General features: G+C 42.8%; 1 protein-coding gene across 1 annotated transcript in view; it reads left to right on the forward strand.

Annotated features, from left to right (window-relative positions):
- The window catches only part of LRP1 (LDL receptor related protein 1), a 379,537-nt gene that overhangs the window by 217,300 nt on the left and 140,266 nt on the right, over positions 1-21,971 (forward strand). Inside the window, exons 19-25 of the mRNA XM_077297715.1 lie at positions 2,945-3,025; positions 6,696-6,863; positions 6,972-7,154; positions 7,864-8,064; positions 8,979-9,224; positions 15,943-16,140; positions 21,099-21,303. Coding sequence (XP_077153830.1) covers positions 2,945-3,025; positions 6,696-6,863; positions 6,972-7,154; positions 7,864-8,064; positions 8,979-9,224; positions 15,943-16,140; positions 21,099-21,303 — 1,282 coding nt within the window. The remainder of the gene's footprint in view (positions 1-2,944; positions 3,026-6,695; positions 6,864-6,971; positions 7,155-7,863; positions 8,065-8,978; positions 9,225-15,942; positions 16,141-21,098; positions 21,304-21,971) is intronic.

The following is a 21,971-nucleotide window of genomic DNA, read 5'->3' on the forward strand; positions in this document are numbered from 1 at the left end:
AGACTATCTATTGATATGAATAGGCATTACGTAACACTTCCCCTGTGGTGGCGCTGAACAGGTTTTAGACTCTTATTTCGAGATCTTCCTACACAGCCGATCGTTGAAGTTTTAATATGTGATTTTTATTATGATTAGTTTATAATCTTGGGACACATGTAACAACTAGGAGTGGTCCAACGCAGATGCCCCCCTTATGTTTAAGCTGTGCAATAAATTGGAAAGCTTAAAGGATATATTTTGCACTAAGAGTACATACAATTCCGAAATAAGCGCGGTGTAAATGCACATTATTATTTAACACAAGCAGTGGATACCCCCTTCTTAAATGTGGTAGTCTCCTCCTGTAACATAAAAAAACAAAAATCAAAAACAACCCTTGCCTCCCAGCATTGTCTGCATCGGGTTCCTATAACATTGGCTGCAGCCCTCACATTGTATAACTAAGGGGATACCGCAGTAGATTGGGCCTGAAGATTGCAGCCTCTGGTAACACGAGCTCCTGCCTCCTGCACTTATAAGAGCTACCTCACCATCCTATTAAACAGTGCAGGTTTCCTTGCTGTCATGGCAAGGGTTAATCAGTTCAGTTGATCTACTGGAGCTCTGCATCCTGAATTGTCTCAGCTGTTTTGTGTTGGCCACTCCCCTCTGGTATATATGCTTACCTCTGGCACTTGTGAGTTGCCAGTGATAGTCCTACTTCCTGGTTTGGTGGTGAAGGAGAAAGTTCAGTGTTTGGAGTTGGCGGTTGGAGAGTTCCTGAAGATTGCTGTGTAGAGTTGGTTTGCGTGTTCTCCCTTATCTTCTCACTCCTATACCTTCTCAGTTTCCCACTCTGTTGTTTTGTACGTGTATTTTTATGATTGTAGTTTTCTTTTATCCCTGTCTGTTAACCCTATCTATCTGGATAGTGTTTTCCTCTACACTTCAGCCCCTCATCTCCCTGGGTGAGGGAGGGATCAGGTAAGGGTTAAGTTAGGAGCATAGATAGGTACGAGAACCTGGCGTCTCCACCTTCAGGGGTAATCCGGGGAAAGGGATAGAAGAGTGCACCCCTAGTTCAAGGGAGCAGATAGATGCCCAGAGTCCCTTAAGACTACATAACAATAACTATTATTGGCCTCAGATTGGCTGCAGCGCTCACGTGCTATAACAATGCATAACAATGCATTGAAGTACCGGGAGACCTGTTCCTGAACTCGTTGTAGCATCGCCACTGCAGGAAGTGAGGTTAAGGGTTTTTCTATTATACAAAGTGGACTACAGCATTTAAGAAGGTGTTGTCCAAGTCCTAGACAACCCCTTTCATTACAAGCCTTGTGTAACAGTGTTTTATAGATTCTTATTATAGCGTTGAATCTAATGATGGAGCTTTAGTTTTTATTGCAGCCTTTGTCGTTCACCTTCATCCTACTAAATACCTTGGAGTTTGCCTAATACAGTGTAGTAGGGCTTTGGCTTTCTCTGTAGATCTCCACATCCCCTGGCCAGCCATCCCAGATTTCACTCCATCCTCTTTGATGTGTTAATCTGTGACATCTACAGTGCAGCTTTATTAGATCTTTCTTATACCACTGTCTCCTGAGGAAACCTCACTGTGACTTGTTTCAGACTTCCCGCATTCTGAAGCTCCATAAATTGTTTTAATCGGCAACTTTTATTTGTTTTCTTTGTGGTTTCCAAGAGTCACACAACAACATACAATACTTTTCTACCAAGGGGCTCAAAGTGCACTCAAGGGGAATATTGATTGAGATATTGTTATAATGTCTTGTGGAAAGGACTAGGGAGACATTTGCCCATAATGGTAAACTGAATGTGTAAGTGGTTGATATCTGTGTGATCGAGATAATGAAGGCCCCAATGCACATTAAACTAACATAGGCTGAACACGATGTCGGCGTTCTGGGCCAACTATCTCAGGGGCATCCCTTCTGTTTTCAACATATGATGCCAGGTGAGATAAGGATCCAGCATGTTTGTTTTTGGACTACCAATCCTTGTGTTCTTGGTGAGATAAGCTGGTCGACTAATTGCTCTTGTGTATGTAGGAGTCGGGAGATATGGTTACCTGTAGAACGATCGGCCAAGCCATCAATCTGCCAACTGCTATTTATTGTGCATGGGACCCCTAAGTTCCAGAGAGGGATGTCCCAATAATACATGGCTTTGGTTAGATTCTGGGTTGGGCAGTTTATTCTTGTCTGTTGAACCGAGAGGACAGACAGGAATGTGAAGCATCATTACATCTTTCATATAGTTGGAGCCATTGTAGTTCGGGGTTTTAACTTTATCTGGTTATATAGGCTATTCTTATCGGTCAGTGTAAAAATATTGAATATCATAGTCTTGTTGCCATAGGCAAAGTATTGTTGTGGTTTTAGTTTTCCAGGCATGCTAGAAGATGGGCTTGGCCTATTATTTTAGCCATGTGGCTACCAGGGCTGTGGAGCCTGAGTCAGTGTCCATTTTGGTGGAGTCAGAGTTGGAGTCAATATAAAACTGCCTGATTCCAACTCGTAAAATATATAATAAATTGGGTTCAGTAGTTCAGTGCAGGATGTGCTGCAAATGTTTTCATAAGAATTTGGGAAAGAAATAAAATGTCCCATTAATGTCTGTTCTGTTCCTGATCTAAGGATCCTGGCTTTTAGTTGAGATGAATCTGTGCTGCACTTTATGTACATGCTCAGTAGAGAGGCCGTGCTGTTAGAGTCAGAGTCATTGAGTCTGAGTCGGAAGTCAGGGAAATTGAGAAGTCTGAGTGTCTGGTTTGGCTCACTGACTCCAGAGCCCTTGTGGCTACCTAGTAACAATGATCCCAATACTATCACAGTTTTGCAGCTTTTGGAGCTTCCCCCATAAATGTTCTCTTTTCTTTTGAATGTTTCATTTAAATGATTTGAAAATGATTTTACCTTTTCGATTTTTTCCCCACCAGCCTATCCGACTTGTTTCCCTCTAACTCAGTTCACCTGCACCAATGGCCGATGTATCAACATAAATTGGCGTTGTGATAATGGTAAGTGATCATTTTCCACAAAGTACTTTTCAATATGGGATCTGACGTGACTGATGTCTCCATCATAAATGTCACTGAAGTTAATGGGTAACAGGACGATCAATAAATTGACTTTCTTTGCTCTTACGTTCCACGTTATGCAGGTGCTGCGAAGTCTTCCTTGATTTAAATGGTGCATAAATCATATGTAAATTAGCATAAAACATTTATGCACTTAGATTGCAATCACCGTATGAGTTTTGTTGTTCATTACTTCTTGATGCTTTTGGTATTTTGCAATACATTTTTTCAAAAAGATGTAGAGTAATTACTTCTTTTGTTTAATTATTAATCCACCTTTGCAAAATTGTGAATTTTTGTAATATACCGTACTTATTTACTCTATTTAGCTTGCACCTCTGTTTTACCTGTCTAGTTAAACCTTGTTTAATCTAGGCAGTTAAAACAGCACTGGTGTTTGAGAGAAAAGAGCGCAAAATAGAGAGTTGCTCGTTACTAGAATTACTGGACAACATATGATGTCGGTGTAAATCTACTAGAAGCTTTAAGTAACTTGCTCATGACATAACCTTACCCCTGCAGTCAGTACAGATCTTCAATAAAGGACAATCTGCCGTGGGGCACGGTTTTGGCTGCTCCTTTGCCGATAAAAGGAGCTTTACATTTGTGTCAGCAGTTATGACCGGCTATATACTGAATATTCCAGAGGTTAGGAAGAACTGTAGACTTCAGTCTATAGAATACATACTAATTCCATATGGCGACTTCTTTGTACTAATTTAAAGCAGATCAATATGTTTGCATTTATGTAAACCTTTACATATCAGGGTGGATTGATTTAAATCACGCCGATTTAAATCATGATTTAAATCACGATTTAAATCAAAAGATTTTTTTCTATTTAAATCGGATCGATTTAAATCATGATTTTAATCATGATTTAAATCACTGATTTAAATCAAAAGGTTTTTTTTAATATAAATCACGATTAAAATGAGAAGTGAGAGCAGTGCGCATGTGCGCCCATAGTTACACGGACGAAACTAGGGGCAACGATCTAACGCCAGGGTGAGGGGGGGACCCCAAAGTAAGTAAAAATCTTTTTTGTTTTACTATATGGCAATAGGTAGGTGTTTAAAAGCAGCATGTCTTAATTGTATAAACTATTAATAGCCTCCACATTTTGTTCATACTGCCCCTTTAATTCCACACTTCTAGCTTGGTTTCACTTTTGGTTTAGTTTCTTTTTCCATTCAGTTGACATGCCCAAACTTGTTGGATAGTCAGCATCCTACAGAAACCTCTGGAAGAGCATGGCATTGTGAATGTTACACATATACAGCCTTTATTCTACTGAGTTAAACAACTCAGCTTTATCTCATGATGGAAGAACCTTTGGATGGTAAAATATTTTCCTCAAAAAGCAGTTTATTGAAAAAAATCCGATTTAAATCAAAAAAATCCGATTTAAATCAAAAAAATCCGATTTTTTTAATTTTTTTAAAAAAACATTGATTTTTATCCACCCTGTTACATATAAGGGATCTATAAACAATGAATTAAAAAAATAACCTTTTTATTTGATTTCCTGTTGGTCAGTGCTTCTTAAATTGTTCCATCTGCCTGTGGTCACCCTTGGGTCTTGCCCATGTGTGACATTTCTGCAGTTAGTGACCAGCACTGGCCAGATATGCCCCTAATAACAGTCGCTATGCCCCTGAACTTACTTTCACAACCCTTCTGCCACTTCTAACACCAGAAGGAGCTTCCTCTTCGGGTGTTAATTCGTACAGGAGAACGTCTTGCAGGAGAACAGCCCACCAGAGTTTGACGCTCTGATCTAGGAGCATGTGTTAGCAAATCCCAGCTATATTATTATGATAGGTGAATATGTTGTTCTATAATAAATACAGTTTATATTTTAGGCCATTTCTATTTTTCATTGATTATAAGAACTGGGGAATATATTTCATTGTTATGTTTGAAGCCCACTGATCTCTTGTACTTCTCCGATCATTCCATTAAATCATCATTGACTCTGTTCATTCATTTTTGTGCAGTTCATGTTTGTCACCTGTAATTATGTTTTATGTCTGTGATTTCCTCTATTCTGTGTCTTTAATGTCTCGAATGTCTTTGTCTTTGGTTGGTTTCTCTTTGTTTCAGAAAAGGATTGTGGGGATGGCTCTGACGAAAAGAACTGTACAAAGTCTGCCGGTTAGTGCATAGGTCAACATGCACCATCCCGCCAGTTAGGGATATAGCAGTGTCTGGAACACTTTTACTCACCCTATATTTTTTAAGAAAACAGAGTCAGAATCCTGACTTCTTTTTGACTTGAGAAGCTCATCGGACAAGCAGATCCTTCTTTTGTATGTTGTAATGACATTTTAGTCGCCAGTAGTTCTAGAATATAGATGCAGTTTCTGCTAAATTTGTCCCACCATTCTCTTGGTACTCGACACTGATTAGCTTCAGAGCTTATTACAGCTAATTGACGTCCCGGCAATACTGCGTCCATTGATGGCATATATCCGCTCCAGTCTTCTGCCGATTCTGGGGTCTGATTATAGGTTCTAGGAAAAAAAAAAAACTTTTTTGTTACAGGTTAAACAATTAATAGTCAAAATTCTTAACATGTCATCGATAATCTGCAGCTTAAATAATAAAATGGATAAAATGTGTTTCGGGACACTTTATTAGTGGGCTTGATTTCACATTTACCGGAGTACTAAGGACTTTTGCATGTCATGCGCGTTGTGAGCTTAGGGACTAATTGCTTTAGCAAAAAAAAAACAAAAAAAAACCTGCCAGATGATTAAAATTAAAAAAACAGAAAAAAAGTTTTCTGGATGGCTTGCTGTTATTTGCTGCTGCTTACACAGAATATGTGTAGCTATCGCACAGCCACCTCACTTGCTGCCCATTTTAGTTATATTATTCTCCCCTTTCCATATGGTGCATGTAATGATCTATGCAGTTTCTGTGTTCTTTTTTCCCTAAATGTAGATATTAGACTTTTGCCTCTTCTTCTATGTTAGGTTTAGGGCTGGGTTCAGCTTTGCTAATTTAAATCACTTGATTTGACCCGATCACTGACTCCCCAAACTGATCACGTCTCTGATCTGGTTAATGACGATGCTGCTGTGCTTCCATTTTACTACAGCTTTATTTTTTTACTACATGAATTGCTTGTTTTTTCTGTCTATATTTTGTGTTTTATGCCATTTTTGGAAAACTGCAGAATGTTGTGGTTTTTGCCATTTTTGGAGTTCTGCAGAATGCAGTCCTATGACGCTGATGTAAAAACCTTTGTCTGATGACCTGTTTGAACAATACACAATGTAGACAGAGCTAGGAGTATCTTGTAGTAAAAGTTCCTTGCGGGTCTACGGAATAGTCCTCTAAAGGTGAAGTACATGGGCAGTTCCGTCAGCTCCATATTGGTCTTGTACCTGGATGTTTGTGCTTACTCTTTTACTTTATTCTTCCTTTGCAGCTATAACATTCTTACTTCCTCCTATTATTCTTGCAATTACTATGCCAATAATAGCTTTAATAATGCATACTATTGATCTCGGCCATTTCCAGAGGACCTGCAGGATTGTACATGATTTCTTTTGTTTTGATTTTTTTTTTTGCCCATTTATCCATTTCTCTTTCTATTCAGACAATGACTGCGGAGACAACAGTGATGAGGACGGCTGTAGTCACTCCTGTTCCAGCACCCAGTTCAAATGTAACAGTGGCCGCTGCATCCCAGAGCACTGGACCTGTGATGGGGACAATGACTGTGGGGACTACAGCGACGAGACACATGCCAACTGCACCAACCAAGGTGAGAGGTTGGAGAAGTGGCACAAATGTCATATTTGTCTGTAATCGATAGTACAGCTGATAGAGAAGTGATGCTTATCTTTTCGTCCTTTTTCCTCCATGTTTCCAGCTACTCGACCCCCAGGTGGCTGCCATACAGATGAGTTCCAGTGCCGGCTGGATGGCCTGTGCATCCCTAGCCGCTGGCGCTGTGATGGAGACACAGATTGTATGGATACAAGTGATGAGAAGAACTGCGATGGCGTGACACATGCGTGCGACCCCAATGTCAAGTTTGGCTGCAAGGACTCTGGTGAGGACACGAGATGGGACGAACACTTGATGTGATGCAACTAATTTCTTGGTGCATGTTCTTTGCTTTTAGCAGGGTCCTTTGGAGGAATTACTTCCGTGTCTGTTCAAATGCACCCTTTCTGCTTACATCTTCCCTACACTTTTCCAAGCATATTTTTGAATGATGTTAGTAATTTTATTACATAAGGTTAGGGGCCGAAACAGAGGAGGGTACATTTCAAGAACATTATATGGGCCCCTTACAGTCCAGTAGCTCACCACAATACACCTGTTTCTGTTGTCTGTGACAAAAACTGCTTGCTGCTTTGGAGGCCGAAGTGGCCCCAATGGTATGGCCTAAGGTAACTTTTGTATTGGGTCCCTTCCTACGATAACTTGTTTGAGTATCTGGCTAATGTAACTTGTGTATTGAATCCCTGCCTAAAGTAACCTGTGTATTGAATCCCTGTCTAAAGTAAACCTGGGTATAGGGTCCCTGTCCAAGGTAACTTGTGTGTTGGGTTCCTGCCCAAGGTGTCCTGTGTGGTTGGGTCTCTGCCCAAGGTGTCCTGTGTGGTTGGGTCTCTGCCCAAGGTGTCCTGTGTGGTTGGGTCCCTGCCTAATGCAACCTGTTTATTGGATTTAGCAGTGTTTTATATGTTTTTCTCCTGGAAACAGTTAATTTTCTTCTGGGTTTTAAAGCACTGATATGTATTCTGTTACCACAGCACGGTGCATCAGTAAAGCCTGGGTGTGTGATGGTGATACCGACTGTGAGGATCATTCTGATGAAGAGAACTGCGATATGCTGGTCTGTAAACCTCCATCTCACACATGTGCACAAAACACGTCCATCTGCCTACCTCCTGAAAAGCTGTGTGATGGCAACAATGACTGTGGAGATGACTCTGATGAAGGAGACCTTTGTGGTGAGTCCCTTTTCCTGATGTTGTTCTTCCATTGCTTGCATTTTCGTTATTCAGAGCCTATAAAATGTGGACATTAGGCATGTAGAGATGCTAGTTAACATTCTACAACCCATTGGCATCACTTGGAAAGTATAATATATACTGTAGATCCAATAGCAATATATAGGAACCATGCATCAAAGTCTCGCACCAGGGTTTCTTCAAGCCCAATGTCCGCTCCAGCGGGAGGTCGGAATAAGAGGGTCTCTTCAATCAGCTTGAGGGGTTATTTATTAAATAAATGGCCATAGGTAGGTAAGGCTTGAAAAAGCACTTACTCATTGAAGCCCGTGATATCCTGTGTAGAACATGAACGCTAAGCCAATCACTGGCCTTTGGTTGTCTCGTGCAGTCTACTTCTGCAGTACCTTAGAATCCAATGATTGGTGGCAGAAGTGACTTGTTGAGAACGAGATTTCACCACTGCAGTTCTGTCAACAAATTTCTGTTGAGCGGCGGTGAGACGGCACTGAAGTGCAGTGGCTTCAGAAAGTAATAGTAATTATGGTGTTATTAAGCACTACCTTCCGGGGGTCCAGTACTTCTTTAAATCGGCAACTTATTTAAATAGTTCAAAAGAGCGATTGAAATCTATGGCAAGCTGCTGGGAAAATTCAGTTTTTGCAAAATTCCCTGTGTGGGGTCTTATGGTCATCGGCTTGGCTCGTCTGCAACTCAGAAGTGAGTGGTGCCAAGCAACACCTAGAATTTGCCTTTTTCACTACCCTAAGGTCTCCTTGTTTCCTTTGTACAGCACACATACAGTATGTGGAGCTGGCACATAATTAACATTACACTGTTTATACTGAAGACATGTCCGCCAGTTGTTGTTCTCTGTTTTAACCTCTGATGTCCCACACATCTCTCTTAAACAGATCAATGCTCTTTAAACAATGGTGGATGTAGTCACAACTGTACGGTGGCCCCTGGTGAGGGCATCGTGTGTTCCTGCCCACTGGGGATGGAGACCGGTCCTGATAACAAGACATGTCAGATCCATAACTACTGCCCCAAGCATCTTAGCTGCAGCCAGAAGTGTGAGCAGGAGAAGTTTACTGTCAAGTGCTCTTGTTACGATGGCTGGATCCTGGAGCCCGACCATGATACCTGCAAGAGTCTTGGTGTGTATACATGTAAATGATTGGGCCAGTACTGTCCCTCAAATGTCATCCAAATGTATTTTTATTTATAATGTTTTTCTTATATAGCACCTTCATATTCCACAGTGCTTTATAGACATTATCATCTCTGCCCCCACTGGGGCTCACAATATAAATTTTCTATCAGTATGTCTTTGGAGTGTGGGAGGAACCCGGAGGAAACCCATACAAACACGGGGAGGACATACAAACTCCTTGCAGATGTTGTTTTTGGTGGGAATTGAGCCCAGGATCCCGGTGCTGCAAACCAACAGTGCTAACCACTGAGTCACATAATTTCCAAAGCAATTTGTTTATCCTGACTGAAAAATCAGTTTTAAAGGGAACCTGTCACCCCGTTTTTTCCGTATGAGATAAAAATACTGTTAAATAGGGCCTGAGCTGTGCATTGCAATAGTGTATTTTGTGGACCCCGATTCCCCACCTATGCTGCCGAAATACGTTACCAAAGTCGCCGTTTTCGCCTGTCAATCAGGCTGGTCTGGTCAGATGGGCGTGGTGACATCGCTGTTTCTTCCCCCAGATCTTGCTTAGTTTTCCGTTGGTGGCGTAGTGGTTTGCGCATGCCCAAGTCCCGAATCCACTGCACAGGGGAGGGAAAAGAGCGCGATCTGCGCTATTCCCCTGGTGATCGGTGGGGGCGGCCATCTTCCTGTGGCCGCGCGTGCGCAGATGGAGCGCTCTGCTGCCCGGGGCTTCAGGAAAATGGCTGCGGGATGCCGCGCGTGCGCAGATGGAGATTGCGGCGGCCATTTTCCTGAAGCCGAGATGCGAACTCTGCTTCAGGAAAATAGGTTCGGCAGCATAGGTGGGGAATCGGGGTCCACAAAATACACTATTATAATGCACAGCTCAGGCCCTATTTAACAGTATTTTTATCTCATACGGAAAAAACGGGGTGACAGGTTCCCTTTAATTTATATGCAAACGAGGCTTAAGTGCTTTGGGCGTGATCAGAGCAATTTGAAAACGTGTGCCTCACTGGCTCTATTTCCTGCCTAGCCCCACCTCCTCTGTTTGACTGACAGCTTACTGGTTTGACAGCTGTACATCTGTGAACTGTCATTCAAGCAGAGAAAGCTGAGGGTGATCACTTAGGTTCCTGCTCCTGGCACCCCCGTCATAGAGCTGATGTTGCTGGGGGGAGCTGTAGTCGGTCAGGTGTTTTTCTTGCAGTGGCCACTGCTGGGCAAATACAGTACTATTTAGTGGCTAATCAAATAACCTCTAGAGCAACCTGTCCTTAAAGAGGTTTTCCCCACAAAGTAAGTTAATTTTAACGTTGATTTGAATCAATACATCTTGTAATAATAATAATTTTCACAATTGGATGTGTTTAAAAAATGTTCCTGTGCTGAGATAATCTTATAAATGTGTCCCTGCTGTGTACTGTGTAATGGCCGTGTCTGACCGTACAAGAACATGGTCTGATCATACCACAGCTCCTGGGTAGGGGAGGAAGCAAAAGAGAGGATACAGACATTACAGCAGGGGATCACAGCTGATTCTTTCTGTGAGGTAAAACATTTCCCTAGCTGTTTTTAAAAAAATGTTTTACCTCAAAGTAAGAATCAGGGCCGCATGGGATCACAGCTGTTTGTATCCTCTTTTGCTTCCTCCCCTGCCCTGGAGGCATCATCAGACACCGCCATTACACAGCACATAGCAGGGACACATAAGATTGTCTCAGCACAGCAAACACATCCAATGTTGGAAATTATTGTTCCAAGATCTGTTGATAAATATCAACTTTGTTTGTGGGAAAACCCCTTTAAGGCTTCTTTTACACATACCGTGTTTTTTGCAGCCCGTTACGGTCTGCCGCAATAACGGACCGCAAAAAAGTTGCGGATCACCGTTTTACGGGTTTCCAATACTATGGAAATAGTATTGGAAAAAAAAAACGGCGTTCCGCAAAACTGGAAGTCACGGTGCACCGCAAAAACAAGCTTCTGTTGTTTTTGCGGCCCCATTGATTTTCAATGGGGGCCGTGTCCGTAAGCCGTGAAATAGATTGAGCAGGCTCGATCTTTTTTCACTGCCGTAAATACGGCCATACGGCGCACCGTGAAATTGTGGGTTGTTTTTGCGGCCCCATAGAAATCTATTGGGGCCGCAAAACAACGGTACGTGTAAAAGAAGCCTTAAGAGAGGTTTTCCATGATAACACAAAACCCATTCTGAACGAAGCAAATACACAGGACACCGATGTATGGAGAATAATGGCCGTGGTGCTTATTTATGGTAACTGAACCATAATAACTTTTACATTAAATAGCCATAACACCAATAAATTCCTCATATAAATACTCCAATCCACCCGGAAAATACTGGGTGATTTTCCCTCAAACATCACAGCATAAAACAAAGAGTATTAAACAAGGGGGCGTTGGGGTGGGATCTTCAATCTTCTGACAGGATGTGAAGCATAACTAACAGCCTGTCCTTTATTTTTGCACATCTTCTTCCTGCCTTTTCTTCAAAATGTCCAATCCAAAGCTTTTAAAAGGGCGCAAAGAGCAACCAGACAGAACTGGACAGAACCTGCTCATGGAGAATACCACAGCTTACTGTAAATGACCTTCTGACCTTTAATAAGCAGATTTCACCTCAGAAGTATGGGCCCATACAAACTGTAGACTTAAATGATTTATAAAGGTCTGTGTTACCATGAGACCCCCGTTTCATCTGCGCTTCGGGGGGTCACACCTGTATAATATCTGTATGCCTTAGCGAGGCATTTGTACTACATTTTTCTGTACGAGACATCCCTCTTTTAAAGGGGTTGTGTGATCCAAATCGGTAAGTCAGTGTGCTGCAAGGATTCTCCGGTTTCTGAGTGGGGACTGTGCACTGCGGGGATTTGCTGGTTTCTGGGCAGGGTCCAGAGGGTATGTAGAAGTTATGCATATTCCCAGCCAGAGCCCATCCAGTGGAGGCGGCCTTGCTCTGGCCGGGAGTATGTATAACTCATACATACCCTCTGGACCCTGCCCAGAAATCCGCGAATCCCCGCAGTACACAGTGTGTGCGCTGGGGGGATTCAGAAGTCTGCAGTCTCACAGAGTGACTGCAGACTTAGGTTGCTTTCACACATCAGTTTTTTGCCGTCAGTCACAATCCGTTGAATTGTGAAAAAAACGGATCTCGCAAAAGTTGCCGTCGGATCCGTATTTTTCTCATAGACTTGTATTAGCGATGGATTGCGATGGATGGCCTCACGTTTCATCTGTTTTTCGCTGGACCCTTTGAAAATTTTTTATCCAGCTGCCGGAGAAAATGGACATAGTAAAGTTTTTTGTGTCTGTCGAAAAAACGGACAGCGATGGATCCGTCACCGTCCATCTTTTGGTAGAATGGAAGCCTATGGCGCCGGAGCCTTCAAGTGGCGGAATTCGGCAACGGATTCCGTTTTTTTTAACCGAGCATTCTCTGTTTTTTTTTAGGATACAATTAGCCGAATCAGCTAGTCGGATCCGGCAAAAAAATGGATCCGTCGTATCAGTTTTTCACAATCTGCCACGGATCTGTTTTTTTCACAATTGTAACTGATGGCAAAAAACTGATGTGTGAAAGCAGCCTTAACGATTTGGACCGGACTTGACCAAACACATCCCTGTCGTTTGATCCAGAAAAATATTTACCGGTATCTCTAAAACCATGCTATGTGAGAAAAACGGAGATTTTCCATGAATGTGCTGAAAATCTTCTTGCATGGGCCTGATTTCTTATTTCTCAGAGAATCAGATTTTTGCAGCACAACAAACACTTGAGAACAGATCTTGCCACCATAACATTAGTGTGGGGTGGCGGCAAATCAGTGAAGCAGGATTTTTTCCAAAATTGTATCTTAAAATGTTACTTATTATGGAACTGTGGGTTAGAAGAATTTGCTATAAAGTTCCGAAAACCCCAGTGCAGCTGTATTCCAGGGTGATGACCCCTTCTGAACAGTAAAATCGTTCTGGTTTTTGTGGTGTTTTAGTGAAGGCGTCTCAACGAAGGGAAGATAAACAGACTAATATTCTATCCCAGCGAAATATATCAGCATTCCTCTACCAGCATTTCCTGTTGTGCTCGTATTAAACCATCCTGAGCTTAACATCTAGGTCATCATTATCCTGGAAAATGCCGCTTCTATGCATGAGGCATCCTTGTTTATCCCATGACCTGGGCGCACCAGTCCTGTATCCCAATGCGTTCAGTGTGCTGCAGACGTGTGCCAAAGGAAACAGTGACACGGCCATTCATCCCGCTCTTGTCGTCCTCAGAGAGGCGCAGTCAGCATATTAACAGACCCGTATAATGGCACCATTGTGCTCCGCACTGGGTGCCCACACCACGGCTCTCTGTTTGCTCAGAAGATGTGCATAGCATTTTCCTTTGGCCTTCACGGTTGCTGCCACTGTATCCCATCTGTGCTACCACATACTAAATCTATTTATTCATTATAAATCCAAATATTTGTGACCGTCCTCATATACATTTTAGTAAGCTGCTGCTTCACGTGCTGAAGAATTAGGAAGCCATTTGGATTATTTGCGGCTCCTCGCCCCGGGTGCCTCTAGGCATTGTATGGAGACTATTTCTCTTGGAAGATGGTCACGGAGCTGGAAATGTGCAGTTATGTTTTCAGCTGCTCCAGAAACACTGTGGGAAGCAATGCTGGCCAATACATATCCTTCATGACCTTATCCCACCTATGATCTTTCATAACATAAATATTTTTTGTGGACCTCAGCTGGCCCTTACCGACGTACAAGCGATGGCTGCCATGTTTACTTTCATGCGCAGGAATCTTAATGCCTCATCATTAAATATCATTAGTCTTTTATCTGAAAATATGCAGCGAAAGGGAACCTGGGAGTTGGTTTTTATCACGAAACCACCACTTTGTTCTGCTGCACTGTAATAGCTATGCTAGCACACTTTTACTTAAAGCACCACTCCAGCGTTTTTTTTTTTAAATGTCAGCACTGGAGTGGTGCCAGTAATCTAAGTGCACTGCCCCCAGTATACTCATCAGCCGCCGTCTTCATCTATTCTCAGCACCGCTCCGCTCCCGCGCCTCCATCTTGTGACTGCAACCTCTGACTGACCAGAAGTCAGAGATAATGGTCACAAGCTCTCAGTGTAAGTCTATGGGATCCGCGTTCCGGCCCCTTCTGAACCTCCTAGACTTACATTGAGTTGTGACTTCTGGCTCACCCAGCAAACACTGGCGGTCACAAACTGATGGAGACGGGCCAGAGCGGCGCCATTAACAGAAGACAACGGCAGCAGGTAAGTATGAGACTAAGGGCAGGGAACTTAGATTAGTAGCACCACTCCAGAGCTGCAATTAAAAAAAAAAACCCTCTGGAGTGGTGCTTTAAAGGGTTATTACTGAAATAACAACTTATCCCCTATCCGTAGGATTGAAGATAACTTGTTGATCACTGGGGGTCTGACCACTAGGACTCCCAGCGATCGAAGATCGTGACTCTGGAACTCCAGAATAGGGCTCTTCAAAGCCATGCGCACTTCTCCTCCATCCAAGATGAGGCTATAAAGTCCTGTTTTTTGAGGGCTCTAGAGTCTTTATCTTGGGATCATTTGGGAGAAATAACATTTATAATCATACTCGTGCTTAGCATTAACTAGCCTGGGCACAACCAGTGTTCTGAATCACTTTGTTTCCTCTCTAATTTTGGTTATGGAAGTATTTAGGGTCTGACGTCAGCTGAAAATCCATGCATGCTCGATGGTGAGCATGGGCGCACTTCCTTCTGCTACACTTGTGCACTGCGCATGCAGCAGAGTGCTATACGGACGGAGCGTGCTCTGGAGGCAGAACAGAGCATGCACGGTATTTCAGCATTATTTCACACACACAATTGATTGGTCATAGAGGACTATGACTATTCAAAGGGATAGCTCCACCCAGATGACTTGTTGAGGGTACTTTTATTTTACTTATCAAACATATTCTGCAGTCCCAGACAGACATTGTCACTCACTGGCTCATAATCTGAATTGTTTTAGGAGTGTGGAAATGTAAGGGAATGTGCAAGCTCCATGTAGATGATCTTCTCGGTCCGATTTGAACACTTGACTCTGGTTCTCTGCCACGCAAAAGTGCCAACTATTGAGCCAACATGCTGCACCATGGGAACCTATCCAGAGGTTTAGCTTGACCAATTTGATTACATTGCTGTGTTGAGTAGCTAAAGACTAGTTCCAACATATCCTCCGGGCCTAAAAGTGATGATCTGTTTTGAATCTTTATGTAAATGAGGCAGCACGTGCCGTGAGGGCGGGAGCATTTCTGATTACTGCATTCACCCCTCCCTCATTGCACTTGAAGACTCTAATTCATAGTTGATTTTCTCAAAGATAGAAGATCTATTTGTGGCCAGAAAGATGTGCGTGACCTGGTCTTTTATCACCTACTCGACAGTGTAATTACTATGGTGGTACAGAAGCTACGGGATATAGATCCGTTACATCCGTATTTAAAGTGCTTTATTGTCATTTTCATCTACTTTGCTAAAGTTGAGTTTATTAGTGTATGAAAGCTAGCAAATGGCGGGGGCATGATTGATCGGAACCAGATTTGGCCGCTGGGATTTTTATATGACCGGTAATAGGTACTGATTTGAGAAATAACCTGCAAACCTTTGTCTCCTCTTTTCTTTAGATCCCTTTAAACCATTCATCATCTTTTCAAACCGCCATGAAATCCGTCGGATAGATTTGCATAAGGGGGATTACAGCGTCCTTGTGCCAGGGCTGAGGAACACGATTGCTCTGGACTTCCACCTGAACCAGAGCACTCTCTACTGGACTGATGTCGTAGAGGACAAGATCTATCGCGGGAAGCTGTCTGAAAGTGGCGGTAAGTGGCATGTGGCTCTCAATGGATTGTTCTTACTTTCCCGCTTTTTCAGATTAGAAGTAAGGACTATATTCTGGACTCGAGCTATTTCCTGATGACTTCAGACTCCTCCATGGTCAGTTATCTGTACGGCCTCATTCAGATGGAAATGAGATTTCTCATATGGAAAAAACTGTTACATTTTCATGTTTTTTTTCATGGACTATTAACTTTCGTTGGTCCGTTTTATTCATGACTTAGATCAAAATCGACAATGCCTTAGAGACAAAATTCCCCGTAAAAAATAAAACTGACGTGAACAGCTCCATAGATTATAACAATCGCAAGATTGATATAAATAAAACACAGAGCTTGTATGTGAAACACCAGCGTCTGAACAAGGCCTTAGTTACTCCTGGAATTTTCACTTTCACTGGATCAGTAGTCCAGGGTATAGGTTGCACTATATTTTTTTTTTACATAATTTTTTTTAACATTCTTCTGGTTTTTCAAAATTTGACTAGTGGAAATGTATTACTCTATTTTGTCCAATTGTGCAGCATTACAAAGAAACAAATATATATCACATGCTATTTTTGGTTTATAATTTATGACTGTTCACAAAGTGGAAATTTCTTTATATGGCATTAAACAGCCAAAGATGAATTAGAAGAACTATACTACATCTCTAATTGGACGTATTTGCTAATATTATTATTATTATTATTACACCTAATATGTATCGGGATATGATCTTGGAGATGGGAATACACATTTAAGTCTCTCTGTTAGTGTGAGCCCCATACTCTCACACTGAGAAAACAATTCCTAGTCGTCACAGTACACTGGTAAAATAAATAGCGGTCACATGGTTCAAAAGAGGGCTGGGATGTCGCTGGGAACCATAGGAGACAACGGTCGGTAAGAACTTAACACAACTACACTACATACATATTGATAAGGGATTAGAAAATATTTGGGCTGTTGTCAAAGACTGGCACACTGGTTTTAAAGAGAATCTCTACCTATTAGAGCAATTTACTACTAAAACTAGTGCGTTTGCTGTAGACGTCCTAGTACAGAAATAAAAATTACATCTTTTTTTTTGCCATAATCCCATTTGCCAAGGCTGAGAAATCAAGTTTTGAAGCCACATGCAAATTAGATGCATGGCAATGAGCGTCAAAATGCATAAACACGCCTCCATTGTGCTTCCTGGTTAATTTGCTTCAAAGCTTGATTTCTCAATGTTACATCAGATTACTAAAATGTTTATTTGTTCTTGCTCTGTGATCTATGTGGAGAGAATACTAGTTAGTAGAGATGGGCGAACCCATACAGTAAAGCTCGGCCTCCGTACTGAACACCTATTGTTCAGGCACAGACGCTGAACACTGACTTCACCAGTCCGAGTTACTGTTTGGGTTCGGCTGCCCGAATACCGTGTGTTTGTCGTGCTGTCATGTGCATGACAGCGTGACAAACCCTGCCTCTGAACGGCGGTCATAGAGACGCAGTTCCCACACTGTCAAAAGACAGCGTGAGCCTGCAGCTATGATCAGAGGTATAAAGTTCACCTCCGGTCACTGGTGTCAGCTGATGGGACTACCGCTCTCATCAGCCTACACCTGCTGCCGCTAATAACAGTGAGAGCAGGAGCGGCTGATGGGAGTATTCATTAGCTGGCTCACTGCGCTGCAAATAAATAATTAAAATAAAACAGCGTGGGTTCCCCTGTATTTTTGATAACCAGCCAGGCAAAACTCACAGCTGGGGCTGCAATGCTCAGCTGTCAGGTTCAGGAAGGCTGGTTATCAAGAACAGAGAGGTCTCCACGCCATATTTTTTAATTATTTAAATAATTGAAAAAAGCATGGGATCCCTGTTATGATCCGGTGACCTTGGAGCCGCATGAAACTTTCTCTGGAGTAGGTGGAAACTATACTGACCGCAGATCCTGAACTAACACCGCAACTAGAAGTAGCCGTGGGGTGTGCCTAACAAACCCTAGACACCTCGACACAGCCGGAGGACTAAATACCCCTATAGATGGAAATAGGAATACTACCTTGCCTCAGAGCAGAGCCCCAAAGGATAGGCAGCCCCCACGAATATTGACTGTGAGTAGGAGAAGAAAAGACACATGCAGGCAGAAAACAAGATTTAGCAAAAGAGGCCAGTCTAGCTAAATAGGAAAGGATAGGACAGAATACTAGGCGGTCAGTATTAAAACCCTTCAAAAAATATCCACAGCAGATAATACAAAAAATTCCACAAACTAACTAAAGACGTGGAATGAATATCTGCAACCCCAGAGAATCCAACAAGACTGAGAAAATACTGACACAATCTAAGCTGGACAAGAAAACACAAAATAATAGCACTGAATCATGAAGCACACAGCATGTGTGCCACAGAAAAAAACCCAGACACTTATCTTTGCTGATTTGGCAGAAAGGCAGGAGGAACCAGGCAGAGGTCCAACACCTCCCAACAACAATTGACAACTGGCAAAGACTAATGAATCCTGCACACCTAAATACCCCAGTCAGAACTGCAATCAGCAGAAACACCTGATCAGGACTGCAACTCAGGGACAACTGCATTACCACCTACCACCACCGGAGGGAACCCAAAAGCAGAATTCACAACAGATCCCCCTCCATTTTTGACAACCAGCCTTGCTAAAGCAGTCAGCTGGGGACTTGTATTCTCAGGCTGGTAAGGGGCCATTGATATTGCTCCGCCCCCCCAGCCTAAAAATAGCAGCCCGCAGCTGCCCAGAAAAGGCACATCTATTAGGTTCGCCAATTCTAGCACTTTTCCCAGCTCTTCCCTCTTGCCATGTAGCGGTGGTAAGTGGGGTTCATATTTGTGGGGTTAATGTCACCTTTGTATTGTCAGGTGACATCAAGCCCACGGCTTAGTACTGGAGAATCGTCTATAAGACACCTAACCATTACTAATCCTATAGTTATATGGTAAATAAAGACACATCCAGTATAAAGTCCTTTATTAGAAATAAAGCAAAACACAGTTATCTATTTTTATTTAAAAATAACAAACACAGTTATACTCGCCTAACGCCTAATTCTACTGAATCCCTCGTCTTCTGTAAGAAAACAAATATAAAAAAACAACAATATCCCTCACCTCTCCATCGTTCTGTTCCACGCTGTAATCCATGTCTGGGGGATAAACAGTTTTCAAACCGGATGGTGGCAAGATACGACCGTCCAGGCTGAGAACCACTGGTGACTGAACTGCTGTGAGCACAGCTTCAGTGACCAGCAGTGATGTCATCGATCGAGGTTACCTCTGGTCACTGAGGCTGCGTTCCCATTCGGAATGAACTGCGGTGACCTTGGTGAGGTCCTCGCTAGCACCGTGAGAAAGACTTTTGTAACTGATCAGCCCAACCTGCCCATCTCTACTAGTTAGGAACATTGTCCTGGCAGCTTCCTTTTAATAAATCTACCCCTAGTGGCGCTTACTAGTAAAGCTTCCTACCCTTGAATGTGATTTTCTGATTTCACGTTCTTAAAGGACTTCAGTGACTACTTTTTATGTTCTTTTGTCAGAAACTGGTACACAGGATAGAATAAAAGACATTTTTATTGTTGCATCAGCTGGTTGCGATAGAAGACCTATATTAGGAATAGTGGGCGAGTTGTACACAGATATATTCCTGTAGGTGCATATATGTAATGGAGCGGAGGCAGGTTTGCAGGATGCAGTATTTTTTTTTTCATCTGTCCTCAGCGATGAAGCCTATGAGTCTGTTCTAGCATCCACAGCGCCTAGAGAGTTGTCTGGTCTGGGCTGCACATCATGCGTTTCTTAATGATACCCTTCGTAGCCGGAAAACATTCATCATGATACCAGAGTTAATTAGCATTTTGAGCTCGCTGTTAATGCTAATTATAGTCTGATGGCAATTACAAAGAGGAGGGTACCGAGAAAACAAAATGCTAATTCCCCCCTAGTTGTAAGTAACTAGATCAGCGCCATAGACTTACACTATTTTGGTATTATCACACTGTAACTCATCAGGTTCATGATTTATATACCTGGCAGACGGTGGAGACGCCTCTACCATGTTACACCATTTCTAAGCGCCCCATCAGTCTCCTACACGGGGTGCACCCTCCATGAAAGCGGTGTAACAAGGGGACACAATGCAAAGCTGCACATGAATGTATGCCGGACTGCTCTGTGCATCTACATATGAATGCACCACGGCGTGACACAAACCTGACTCCTCTTAAGCTTCTGTGCATCCAAACCCTGGGACACAATACATGTTAATTGTGCACTTTCAGGATGGATTATTAGGTAAATGTTGCTGAATTCCAGGCTACTGTTCATTTGAGTAAATGGAGGTTGAATAGAACCAGACATTTGTTGACTTGGCTGATACTTGTAAGTTTTATACCGTTGCGCTGCCAATAGTTATGAGCTGAAGTGCTCATACTCGAGTTTGCCTAGGTGCTCAGGTATGCATCAAGCATCGCTCGAGGGAAATGTTCATTGCCCGTGTTTGTCAGGCAATCCCCTATGTTTTGTGGCTGTCTGACATCCGTGAAACATGCAGCAGCTGGGACTTACCTGCGATAGACGGTGCATACCTGAGCACCCTAGGCATACTCGAGTAATGAGCACTTGCACTCAGCACTAGTTACCAGTTTAGTCATTATGATGTGTTGATAAAGGTTGATGATGTCAGTGGGAGTTGGCACCCTGCCATCTTCCCCGATCCCAGGATTGGAAATGGGGAACTCTCACGACTAACTCAGAGACCCAAAGACCAGAGTTAGAAAACGAGGGTGCCTGGTGATTGGGAAGGGCTGTCACTTTTATGTTTTACGTGAGGTGACAGGGCATAGGCACCCACTGACAGCATCTCCTAATGTTAGCAAGATGTATGTATTGTTTAATGTTGTGCTTTGGCTATTTGTCTTTTTTTTTTGTTACTTTAGCTCTTACAAGCTTTGAGGTCATCATCCAGTATGGCCTGGCAACCCCAGAAGGCCTGGCTGTAGACTGGATTGCTGGGAACATCTACTGGGTAGAGAGCAACTTGGATCAAATCGAGGTGGCCAAGTTAGATGGTACAATGAGGACTACACTGTTGGCTGGAGACATAGAACATCCTCGAGCTATTGCCCTGGATCCCCGCAATGGGTTTGTCTCCTTTTTTAAATTAAATGTTTTTTTCATCTCTATATTCTGTACCCATGAAGCAATAATAAGCCTGTTATTAAAGGGGTTATCGAGGGCTATTTTCTTTTGTCATAAGAACTGACAGGCAGCTAGTTGCTAACTACCTTCCTGTTGTGCCTGGTGCTGCCTCACAGATCACTCCTGTCGATAATTCTGCTAATTCACATTAACAAAGCAGCTCATCATCTTCTGTTTTGTTAATGTGTTAAGACTGGCGATATCGTGCTGATTGACAGCCAGTTACCCGCAAATGTGCAGCGGGGAACCAGCTGCCCATCGGCATGACATTGGCAGTTACACCCTATCGACAGGGCAGAAGTGAAGCAGCTGCTCTATCGATGTGGCGTCAACGGAAACCACAGAATTGCTGGTCGAATCAGTCCATGGGCACTTTGAAATGGCAGAGATCCGCACCAGGCATCTACTTAGCAGCTACCTGCCTGTTACATCTTAGACCCATAAGAAAAAAATGAAATGCTCCCGGATAATCCCATTAAGAACTGCAAAAACCGGGCGAGAACTATAAGGGAGATGAGACAAGACTAGACCGGCGTCGCCTCCGCCTGGCTGGCTTCTTTCATCCTCACTCCAGGTATTTGACAAGTCTTTCCTTATGTACTCACATGGGA

Source organism: Ranitomeya variabilis, chromosome 3 (assembly GCF_051348905.1).
Source record: "Ranitomeya variabilis isolate aRanVar5 chromosome 3, aRanVar5.hap1, whole genome shotgun sequence".
NCBI classification, from domain to species: domain Eukaryota; kingdom Metazoa; phylum Chordata; class Amphibia; order Anura; family Dendrobatidae; genus Ranitomeya; species Ranitomeya variabilis.